Below are 12,073 nucleotides of genomic sequence, written 5' to 3'. Positions count from 1 at the left end.
CATACATTAATGTAAGAACCAATCTGAAGTCAGTGTTTATTTTGATGTAGTGAGGTGTGATAATCTGGGAGACATAAACTCATGGCTAGTATTCTACAGAATGTGAACTTGAAATTATGGAACCAAAAGTGCCTTCCTCATCCCTTGAAACATTTGCCAAATATGCTATGTATGTGGCTTCATTTTAGTAACTATGTATTTCTCTGGAATATCAGGTTTGTATGCCCTGGAAGGATTGTTAGATTTGCAGCACCTGCATCTTCAGAAGATTCCCTTTGCATAGAGCATAATGCATCCCCTCCTTGCTTCTAAGTGTGTGCCAAATGACAGCCAGCAACTACACACATTTTTGCTGGTTTCAGTGCTTCTGGCATCAGAAGCTGCTGGGACTCTGGACACTGAACACAGAGGAGGAAAACTCCATTTCCCAACTATCCCAGTGAGCCTGCAGTGTAAAGAGGGTTAAAAAAAAAATAAATTAAATAATTCAACTTCATAGATGTAGTCATTCAAATTTGTGTTTGTGGCAGCTTTGGAAGGAGACTCCATCATTTTTAGGTTCTCATTGATGAATGCACCCATGCTAATGTGTTCCAGCTGTTCCAAAGTTCAGCTGCTGGGCTGAGGATCTCAGCCCTGGTTGATGATTAAAGAAATTAGGCTCTGGTTCATCTGTCACTCCTGACTTGAAGGCAGTCAGCCAGCAAGCATCCATGGGAGTGGCAGATAGCAAAGCAGGCAAGTCTTGAACGAGTCTGGCCTGACAAATGTGAATCTGCTGGATTATGACTAATCTGGACCTGAGCAATGCAATTGCTCAATTTTTAAAGAACTGGCATATTCTAAGAAAAACAAGTCCTCACCAGCTTCTGGTGATTTACATCTTTACCTTTCCAACTGCTTCAAAAGGCAGAAAAACTGTAGAAAGGGACAATGAAGAAAAAGTAAATAAAGGCCAGGTTAAACTGGAGGCAAGTAAGAATAGCAGTGGGGCAGAGGAATAGAGAGAGTGGGGTGGAAATTACAGCAAAAGAAAAAAGTTGGAAAGTGGAAGGAAAAGTAGAAGCCAACCTGATTTCCTTAGCTTGGGGTTAGTAGTAGTCTGTAGCCCTACCTCCCTACTTCATCCACTCTACGCTTTCCATACCCTGCAAAAAGTAAAGCTGAGTTTTACAGAAACTCTCAATTCACAGCAGTTATCCCAAGAGTAAGTCCATCTTGTGCTTTGAGATTATTAACAGCTTTCATTTTTTATTTAAAGACTATTTACGATCTGGGAGGGAAAAGAAAAAAAACAAAACATGACTGAACACTTGCACAGGTCATCTGAACTTATTTTTAAAGTACTTGTCCTAAAATCTTACCGTTCTCTCAAGTTTATCTGTGGTGTTTTGTTTGGGAAAGGGGACTGAAGGTACTGTACAGCACACAGAGAGATACCATGGTAGTAAAACCTAATTATAATCATTACTAAAACTGCAAGGTGCTGAGGTATCAGTTCATTTTACATATTCACAGATTGATTGATTTCTTGGGCCACTTACAGACTTTTTCCTGTTACAACCTGAGTTCTTACCTCCAAAATTGTTGCCCACTTTACACCTGGAGAGGCAAGCATTTTGATGATATGGCTATATCATTGTTGAACAGTATAGGCCGTGTGCTCCCCTTGCGCGTCACTTGGCACATAGCCTTCTTCTTCACCATTCTAACTGGCCAGAGGAGCTGGGCGACAAAATTAGTGTCCTTTGCTTTTCTTTTCCTGTCAGATCCTAGTGTGATAACCAAAACCTGGTTTGCATTCCTTCACCTTCATCTCTTCTGCCACATACTTGAGGTACACCTCACTAAGAGATTTCATATCTAAATCTTCAAAAAGTCTGTCAAAGAGAAAACAACAGGGAGGAAAGCTGAGAAACTCAAATGTAGGTTCAAGTCAATGTGTAGTATGAATGTGACAAAACTTTACTGATCTACAAATGCTTATGTATCTAATTGTAAAATTTAAGCACCTAATACCAAATGTGTTTCATATTATTCCCTGTTTTTCTTTTTGAGTTTAGCCTTTCCTTCTGTAACAGTATCAATTATTTTTCAACACTGTATCGCATCCCTTGCTTTCTCATCTCTTTTTCAGTACTACCCTTTTGTCTGCTAAATCATCAAAGATATTTTTGTTCTTTTACCTATCGTTGCAGAGTCTGTAAACACTCAGAAGCATCTTAGAGAATTTCTAAGTGTAGCATTTGTGATGCATTTGCACTAAAAGCTTTGAATTGCTGTCTTTGATAAAGCTATTTGGTCTGATTATATTGTTTTGGAATCACACATTCAAGTACACCTCTCTGAAAAAAAATGAATTTTTCAAAATGTAATATATTGCTTGTCTCAAAATGGAGGAGGATTGTTTTTAAATACTGTGTAATCTCTATCCTGAAATTCACACACCAGCAGTTAAGATTGACATTTAAATTCCAGTATTTCAACACCAACAACTCCTAATTTTAATGATTTATCAAATATAAACAATAATAATTATTCTAGGCTTAATTCTCTTAAATTGTTTCCATGCATTTGAAGACTGCATGGACAGATGTTGACCATGACAAGCACTCTGCATGAGTGCTGGATAGCAGGTGTAACAGCCATTAATGGATGTAGTGTATTTTTTAAGCAGGAATTGAAAACAATATTTCCAAATAGAAATTCAGGTCTCATAGACTAGAATTTAGGTGGGAGTAACTATATTTTTTAAGATTGAGTGATGTCCTTAAACTGCCAATAGTAGTCAAGAAAAAGTGTATTCACATCATCAGGGGCCCAGAAGCACAGTCAGCTATAAAGTTACGTGATGTATTGATCTCAGCGTTTGAGGCATGGGCAAACCTTCTTTCATAAACCTTTGCAGTTGAAGACATCACTACCCAGGGACAGATATCACAGCACCCACCAATTGCATCAGTGGAACAGATTATGGGATGTCTTTCATTTGTTTCAGTCAAAATCAGTCTGGTTAAACGGTAACTGAAGTTGAAAAACTTAATCCACTAGTTTAAGTTAATTATCAGGGTTTTTTTCACCTTCCATGTTCAATGGCAAGACATCCAGACAAATTAAATATGGATGTTGCCCCCACTTACATGTTAACAAAATGCATTTCCTTACTCCCACATGTCATCAGAGCAAGCCACTCTCTGAGTGTATAATGTGTATTGATTTTCAAAAGCACCTTGATGGAGCTGAGCACCCTCTACTGAGCATATCAGTGGGCCTTTAAAACCATGCTTCTACAATAATGATTCTTTAGCCATGTTCTCAAAAAGAATTTTTTTTATGGCAACATACTGATTTTACTCTCTACTAAGTTGGTATCTGCTGTCCCTCGTCTTTTTTCTATGTAATGATGGTTTCAAGGCAAGGAACTGAACTGCTTTTAATAAATAGCATGCTTTGCTTGAAATGATAGTGAAATCACTTGCAACATGTAACAGACACTAATCTGTCTTGTCTCCAGTAATAAATCAGTAGCATACATGCTGTCTTATCATATCTAGAGACAACTCAAGGTACTTTATTATAAGCTGTGCAGTGGTATAAAAAAGAAAAAGAAAACAACATCAAAACACAACATTTTTCCAAAGAGAAAATAAATGAATCCAAAGTTTTCTTGTCTTTTTGCCTGTGTACGATGTACTTAAGCTTTCCATTGCATCTCTTTGAAGGACTGTAGGCAGAGAGTTCCAGCTGGATTTAGTGACGGTATTTAGTACAGCATTAGTGAACCTCATAATCAGTCAGCTGAGTTTGGTTGTATTGAAATCTGGAGGTAAGGGTGCCATATTGATGTCTGAGTACATCCCATACCTTTCCTTAAGCATAGCTTTTGTGGGTTGATGTGAAGACTGAAGATACTGAGCAGTTCTGATAAGGCAAGCCATTTTTGCACTGAGACTCATACCTGGACCCAAGGATTCTGCCCTTTGCTAAAGTTCCCATATGCTACTGGACTGACATTTGGAAGCTAGCTTATTCGGTGTGCTGGGATAACTCAAAGGTCATTACAGTACTTAAATGCAGGTGACATAGATGCCCTAACAGAGTTGTGTTCCAGAGGAAAAGAAAAGCAACATGTGGCTTCTCACCTTTGAAGAAGCATGTGGCCTCTACTATTAAATGTCAAACATAAAAGAAATCTTAAAGAAGTAGCTGCACTTTGGAGATCACATCAGGATCCAGGCTTGACCAGACCTGTTCAGACTCAGACTCAGTTCAGAGATCCACCTCTAGAAGATAAATCCTGAAACCCTTAGCAAAAATCCCATCTATGTTTAAATCGTGCTTGGTACAAAATTTCAACCTGCCTGTCTTTACTGGAAGAATAAGAGCTAATTTTGAAACAGTTCTACTGTACATATGCCCAGACTAGGAGTGTAACTTCAGTTTCATGCATTTAGGCAAATTGCTAACAATAGAGTATATTGTGCACAGTACTCCCTCCAAACATCCCATCATCAGTGCCGAGTAGAAAGATCGCATTGCTTGACCTGCTAGCAATGCTGATACCTTTCATAAAGACTAAAAACTCCATTAAAAATCAATTTTTAATGAGAAAACATTGTCAATTACAAGGAGAAGCATTTTCATTTCTGCCAGTTTCTCCCTCAATCAAGCCAAACTGTAGATCTCTAGGAACTCACACATTTTTCAGCTGTGGACATTCAAGTTTGCAGCTGAATAAATAAAGTTATGTTACACTCTTTCCTGTACCAGTTTACAAGGTGGAAATATGAATGAGCAGATGAGGGAAATAAAATAGGTTTCAAGAAAATGTCTGAAACTTTCTGTTTCCAACTTTTATTCAGTCAACTGTGAGAATTTATCCGGAAATTCAGATGATCTGAATTTCCTATGATCGTTGACCTATCCCATGAAATTAATGAGATTCCAAATACTGTTTTGTGGACAAAACTGAAAACCTTAAGGTATTCTTTTTCCCCTTGTAAAAGCATGCTCTGCTGGCTCTAACATTCAGCTCCCATTTTCTGCCATTCTCCTACATCCAGTGTGCCCAACTGTGCTTTTCTCAGATAGTGCTTTCTCACTCCTGTCAGTTGAGGACTTTCTATTTTGTAAACATAATTAACTATTCATTGACATAGAGTCTTGAATTTGCTCTGCCCCAAATTCTGGGAGAACAGCCTTAATCTCTAGGTTACAAAGTTAACTTCCCTACAGCTCATAAAGCTTTACACAATGTGTTACAGCTCCAGCAGGAGAGATTAAAAGACTATCTGGGCACTGCAGTGGTTGGAAAGCTCTTCAGTGAGGTGGGAGATCTACTGTCAATTCCCTGTCCTGATGAATATTGGCTTCTAAAAAAGATGCTAACATCTTTTCATGGCTTCTCTGAAACCAGTTAAGTTGGATCAGGGATGAATTTACAGTAGAAACACTGCCATCACATAGTACTTATATATGTATTTTAGAATACTAACCAGAGTCTGCTAAATGGACTTGAATATAAATGAACTGTCACTATGGGAGAATAGCTGAAATCATCTTGGATGTACAGATAATATTGTCTCAATTGTGAGCCCTGCTTTAGAATCCCATTTCAGTCTCTACCTAAAAATCTATATGTCAGAAGAAAATAACCTGAGTGCCATCTACAAACTATAACATGACACAAAAAAGCCATCTTTCTGTATGATAGAGCTACTTCTAATTTTCCCATTAGACCAAATGACATCATAAAGAATATCTGCCAACAACGTGATGTAAAACCATACCATGCATAATGAAAAATAATTACAATTCAATTACTCCTGAATTATAAAACCGTCAGCTAGGTGCAATAAGACAAACGCCTTAGAACATATGAAAAACTGCTTAGCATAGATAATTCTGTATGTTTGAACAAAATCTCCAAAATAAACCATGTGTGGTTTGAAGGAACAGGGTAATCATGCCAGATTAATTCTCAGTTATAGCAAAGGTTTGAGGATCAGCAATTTTAAAACCATCCCCCTGAAAAGAAAATTCTAAAAGTAAATTAGCAAACCTTTCTTACTCATACAGGGCATACCCAGTAACTGGGCAACAAACTTCTTTTTCCTTCTGTCATATTTTTTGCTTAGATTCTACTTTGGCAAAGTATTTACCGTTGGTGCTCACAATCACATAATGGTTGAGGTTAGAAGGCACCTCCAGTGATTGCCAAGTCCACCCCACCTGCTCAAAGCAGAGTCACCTAAATTAAAAGTCTTACCCTGATCCTGCACTTTCACAGACAAATGTTGTCATAGAACAAGACAGATATTATATGTGTCCTGCTGCAAGGCAGAACTGGGGTAAGGTTCCCACTTACATCTAGCTAAAGTGTGGAAGGTTTTGAAAGAATACTTGCTAAAGGGAGGATAAAATTATTCAAACATGATGTGGCAACACAGTCCCAGAACTTCTCAGAGAATTCCTCATATAATCAGTATTTTTAATAACTGTTTATTTCGTAAATGCTCTTTTTCAGTCTTCAAACGTACTTTTGTAACATCTAGTAGATCTTTGTAGAATATAGTACAATTTTAAGTAGATATGCTAAAAGCTTTCTCAACCTCCCAATGACTACATTTCAGTTTCTTAATTGACCTTTTACATGATTCACAGAGAGCTTAAGTTTTGCATGTATTTGTTCTTCTGTATGTGTTAGACAAATATTAGCACTTTTAATAAAGTTCTGCAGAGGCATCAGATACAGATTGCAAATGCTGTGAACTCCAAAAGCAGCACTGTCATATTCTGTTCCAGCTCTGATTCAAGGCTATCTGCACAGCAGCCAGAGACCCCTGAGACTGCAGTGACAGGCAATGCAAAAATCACTAAAATGTTGTCTGAGGTAATATTTTAAATATAAGAAGTTTCATTATAGGATATAGGACTCAGGAAATAACACGTTGGGAGTGATACTTAAGGATGAAAAAAAGACGAAAAAAAACCCCAAAATTGACAGAAAAAGACAAAGATTTTACTAGAAGCTAAATCTATTTTTTTTTTTTTTTTTTTTTATATGAACCTTTACCTGTTCTACAGTTAAACTCTGTCCTTGGAGCTATTTTGAAGTCCTGTGAAGCACATTCACAAGTGGCGGGTCATCTCCAACCTGTACAAGACCACAGCTTCTAGTACATATTTTTCATGCCTCTGGTAATTTGCATTTGTTGATTTTTTCTGCTGAATAGATATAACTGCAAGGAAGGCAAAAAAAGAGAGAAGAATATGTCTAATGCCAGTGTCTGACCCTTTCCCTCAGGCTACATGTTGTGCTAGACAAATGCAGGCATGAGCAGTACTTGTGGAAAGCAGTGCTAAGCTGCCCTTGCTGAAGGGCATCCTGCAGGGATCAAACTTGGTTTGGTATCTGCTATTTTGTGTTAAATTGAACATTTCTCATATACATAAGAGAAGTAAATTAAAGTTGTGATTTTGAAAAGCATGAAGTCTAGTCTTAGCCTGTGCTTTTACCACATCTCCTTTTTCTGTCCCTAGTCTTGTAACTCTTCTAATTAGTCACCTGGAGCTGTAGCAAGACACTTAGGGACAGAAGCATTCTTCCAGACTTGTCTTTGCAGCATTTTCTTGCTTTCTCCTTTTCTGTCATCCAGCTTTGAGCTGTGTTTCTTTACTGTGGCTGCCTGCTTAGCCTACCCCCTGGACCTGCTTTTACACCATCAAGCAGCAAACCCCAGGCATGTTCACCCCTGTTTGGCAAACTCTCACCCAGAGCTGTTTTGCTCTGCCTTTCTTCTGACTTCAAAACTGCAGTCCTCAGGCCAGTGGTCACTGAGCCAACTTCTCAGCCCATGCAAGTTAATGGAAGTCCTGGTGATAACTAGAAATATATGACCCATGAAATTTTTTATTTACAGTGTAAAAGTTGTTGTGCTGGATTGTCAGTCTTGTCCATGTCAATTATGTTTTTGCCCCAGATATTTAGCAGGAACCACAGCTGCTGCTATGATGAAGAGTAACACCTCTCACATATTCTTTCAAAGACTAAGAGTAAAAAGAGTAAAAGAGTAAAACTGAATTAAAATTACAAAAACATTAGAGAGACTGGCCCTTCCAGAACATGAACAGAGGTGTAGAACCACTACCTTTCAACCAGAGGAAGTGGTGTGCTGCACACTGAGTTCTGCCTCTTCAATTTCAATAAACTACCCCCATAATAAAAAAACTGACCACTATCACTTGTCAGAGAATATTAAAAGAAAATTTCACTTCCAAATGGTCCAATTTAATCGACTTGCCTAATGCAAATTTAGAGTTCCAGCATGTGTAGAAGTAATCTTCTACCTTGTGTGAAAGGGCACCAAATAGCAAGTCATTTATTAATGGCCAGACCTCTAGTGAGCTCATACTGTCCTGTGGCAGCAAGTATTTTTGTAAACCTCTCTCCAAGATCTGACTGTCCCATTTTGAAAGCTATCCTTTAAAGATTTGTTTTAAAAAAAATATCCAAAGTCCTTATTGGCATTCAGAGGTACTGCCAGAAGGACAGGATTTTGAAATAGCCGTTATTTGGTTCAGCTAGTTTCTAGTTGCTTCAGTATATATAAAGCTCTACGTATGTTAATACAAATGATAAAGTTTTTCATCAGGCATTATGCAATCCTACTACCTTGTGTATTAAGAATAGGGCAAATGAATGCCGGGTGATTAAACTAGAATTCATCTAAAACCATGTCAAGTAATTAGATAGACCACCTAGAATTGCTGCTAAAGTGATTAAAAATAAATCAATAAGAATCATATTGTTATATGAAATTGTATCTCCTCTTAGCATTGAGCATGTTAACTCACGTACTGATTGTGATCTGTGACTATCGTAACCACCACACCCATATTAGTCACCTGGAAAGGCAATTCAAAAGCCCTCCTCCTACTTTCTATGGCATTTGTAAGTCAATTATTCCTTTTCCCTAGCTTGTAACCCAAAATTAGGGTAAATGAAAACACATGAGGTCTAAGAGAGAGCCATCCCAGCTAGTAACCCTGCTGTCTTTACTGGTTGCCATGATATGTTTCACTTGGATTTGCAAGCATCCATGAAAACAGGTAAACTTTGCACTCTTTAAAGAAAAATAATTTGTAGGAAAACAGACTATTTTACATTGAAATGGCTAGAGGAGCAAGAGTGTATGTATCCTGATGTTTTCTATCTGATGCTAAAATACAGTTGTATTTCCTTAAAAAACCACAAATTATTATTTTCCTCATGAACAGTTAGAGATGCTTCACACAACAGAAGACATATGTGCCTTTTAGTTGAAATACTATTATCTGTCCTGTTATGATTTGGGATTGGCTTCATTAGGATTTGATGGAGAAGCTAAATTGAGTTAAAAGTGATTTCTAGTTTTGATTTCTCTGGTTGGTTCATCCAAATGAAAATCTTTTTAGCTACTGCAGATCAGAAGACAGGAATAGTTCTTGGCATGCTACAAGTCACAGCCATTTGCATCTCCAACTGGGCTTCTCTGAAAACTATTAGTTTTTTGCTATGCTAGTCTAAAGCAAGAACTCAAAATAAATTAAAAAATATCTATTTTAGAATTATTTTGGGAAGTAATCTGTTGCTACTTAGATTTAAGTTTCAGAGACTATAGGCATTGTGTTTGAATCACAGTTGCTTTTTTACTTCAGCAGGGGTGGGTGAGGAAGGGATGTAATCTTGGAATCTATCTTTATCCATACTGGTTATACGCCATTGTGCATCTGTTTTGGGATGTAGGAGTTCTCACTACTAAATAAATCCAAAGAGGTAAAAATTGAGTAGTTATATGGACAGATGGAAACAAACAACAGAGCCTATGCCTCAAAAAGTGCTCTCATAAGCACTGAGAGGTCTATTTAAAGAAGCAGATCTGATTTACCACTGCCTTGTAACATGTGTATGCATTTACATTTGTGAAAAATAAATGCAGAATGCTTCTCATTCTTAGTTGGAAGTATATTGAACAGGTGTTAGTGATTTTAATGAGCTCCAGAAAATGGAGGACCTGATCAGGGAAAACAGCAAACTTCTCTGTGGATAAGGTTGTAGGAGCATTATAAAGCACTGTAAGTTGGGTTCTTCCTAATTTTCTTTCAAGCTTGTAATTACTTTTGGTTGATATGAGAAAGCACATCATCTGTGCCCTTGACCCTTATGATGCATTGTAGCTATGGTGCAATATCTGGCTAAAGGAATGGTTCTGGTTTAGATTGTTTTTTTCATTTTTTTTTTCCTTTCTTGTTAACTTTCTTTTAAAATTTGCTTTTCCAACTTAAATGTAGTAACATTACTTATTTTTATAATTAACTTTATCTGAAATTCAACCAAAAATAACAAGAAATATAATAGTGATTAGATACTAAACTTAAAAAAAAAAAATCCTTCTCTTTATCTTTGCTTGTAGTTTTTCACTTGTTGCCTAATTAAAGTATCAGACTATTATAAGCAAATTATTCCCTTGATCTATTATTTGAATTCTGCTGAAAATGTTAGCTTTCATGGATATTTAAACCTTTATCTTTAACATACAGATAGAGTTGCACATATAGAATTGGTTTCACATAATTTAATAGGTAATGTAATTCTGGGGAAAAATCTTGTTCACCCCCAAATGGACTAATTAAATAAACTGATTGAATTTTTGAGTGTCATTAAACTCAGAAAGTGAAATGCGGACAAAGCTCTTATATTTTACTTTATTTTTTTAATACTCTTTGATCCTATAAGTAATGTCACAAAAGTGACAGGTGCCTTAAGAAATTGTAGTACTGAAGTGTGGAATTCAAAGGGAGAGTCTTACCAGTTTGCTAATTACAGCAGAGGAGAACAGAAGTATACCTGTGACTCAGGCTGCTCTACACAGTTTTACTCAAAAAAAGGCAAGAATGCTTGATGCAGACAGAAGGGATATGCAAGAGAAGCAACTTTGGAACCACACAGCTGACAAGGAGCAACAACCATTACCTGGAGGAAGCAGCCGTGCTGGAAACCTGTCTCAACCTCAGAAGAAACTCCAAGAGGCTATTTGTGTGCTGCTGGTGGAACTGTGTGAGAGATTCACATTCTTTGGCATTGTCTGCAACATGATCCTCTTCTGCACTGTTAAACTTGGCTATCGCAACTACCAGGCAGCTATTGTCAATATGTGCTTTGTAGGCACCTCCATGTTGACTCCAGTCCTGGTTGGGTGGCTTGCCGAATGCCTTGTCGGGAGGATCAAACTTGTGTGCATCTGCATGTTTCTACACTTCCTAGGTAGGTGACACCCTGGGGACTATTTCATCTTTTAGCAATTCTGTTGCAGAAATGCATTATTGAGCATTGTGTTTGAAATCTAATAGCTTTCTCCAACCTTGTGGCCACTTAGTCTCACAGCTAATTACTTATTTTCTTCTCTATGAAATACAATGCAGTATTTTTGCCTATGTACTTTTGTGAGGCAGTGCTTTGAACAAGGCTGAGGTACATTTGCATGTTTATCTTGTGGATAGTTAGTGCACAAACTTGACTCCTTTAAAGCAGCTTAGCCATTCAGAGCACAGACACTCAACTCTTAAAATTTGTCCCCTTTACCAAGTATCTAAGGTTATTCATGTTTGGTGCAAATGAAAGGCTTGACTCAGAGAGATAGTTTGAGAGTTTGGAAAGTCCTTCCTGGCTGTTAGTATTAAGATTTTATTGTACGTAAAGGTATATGAATGTTGTGTTTGGACAACTTGGGAAGATGCATTTAAGCACATACCAGTACTAACAGTCTTAAGGAGAGAGGGTGTATTCCAATACCTGTATTGAGAGTCTGCTGTCTGTTAGCACAGTCTGAATCTTTCCTACATGTTATTTTGGAGATCTTTTACATAAAAGCTCTGTTCTGTAGTAAGTCTGACTGTTCTGTAGCAATTGATTCGTCTCACAGCTGGTGGTTATTCTGTCAACTTCAACCAAGCTGACAGAAATACTTTTTACTCAGACTAGTTGAGCATAAGCAAGTCTGATTTCTGCAGTAGCCAGCCATGTTGTTGTTTA

The 12,073-nt window shown here is 37.4% G+C and overlaps 1 protein-coding gene across 1 annotated transcript in view; it reads left to right on the top strand.

Moving 5' to 3' along the window:
- Window positions 1–10,935: 10,935 nt before the first annotated feature.
- The window catches only part of SLC15A5 (solute carrier family 15 member 5), a gene marked incomplete at both ends in the record, with an annotated part of 32,000 nt that continues 30,862 nt past the window's right edge, over window positions 10,936–12,073 (top strand). The window contains one exon of the mRNA XM_080609716.1: window positions 10,936–11,305. Coding sequence (XP_080465842.1) covers window positions 10,936–11,305 — 370 coding nt within the window. The remainder of the gene's footprint in view (window positions 11,306–12,073) is intronic.

This window comes from Psittacula echo (genome assembly GCF_963264785.1).
Source record: "Psittacula echo genome assembly, chromosome: 1".
NCBI lineage: Eukaryota > Metazoa > Chordata > Aves > Psittaciformes > Psittacidae > Psittacula > Psittacula echo.
The sequence above is the reverse complement of the archived record's forward strand: the minus strand, read 5'-3'. Positions and strand labels throughout refer to the sequence as shown.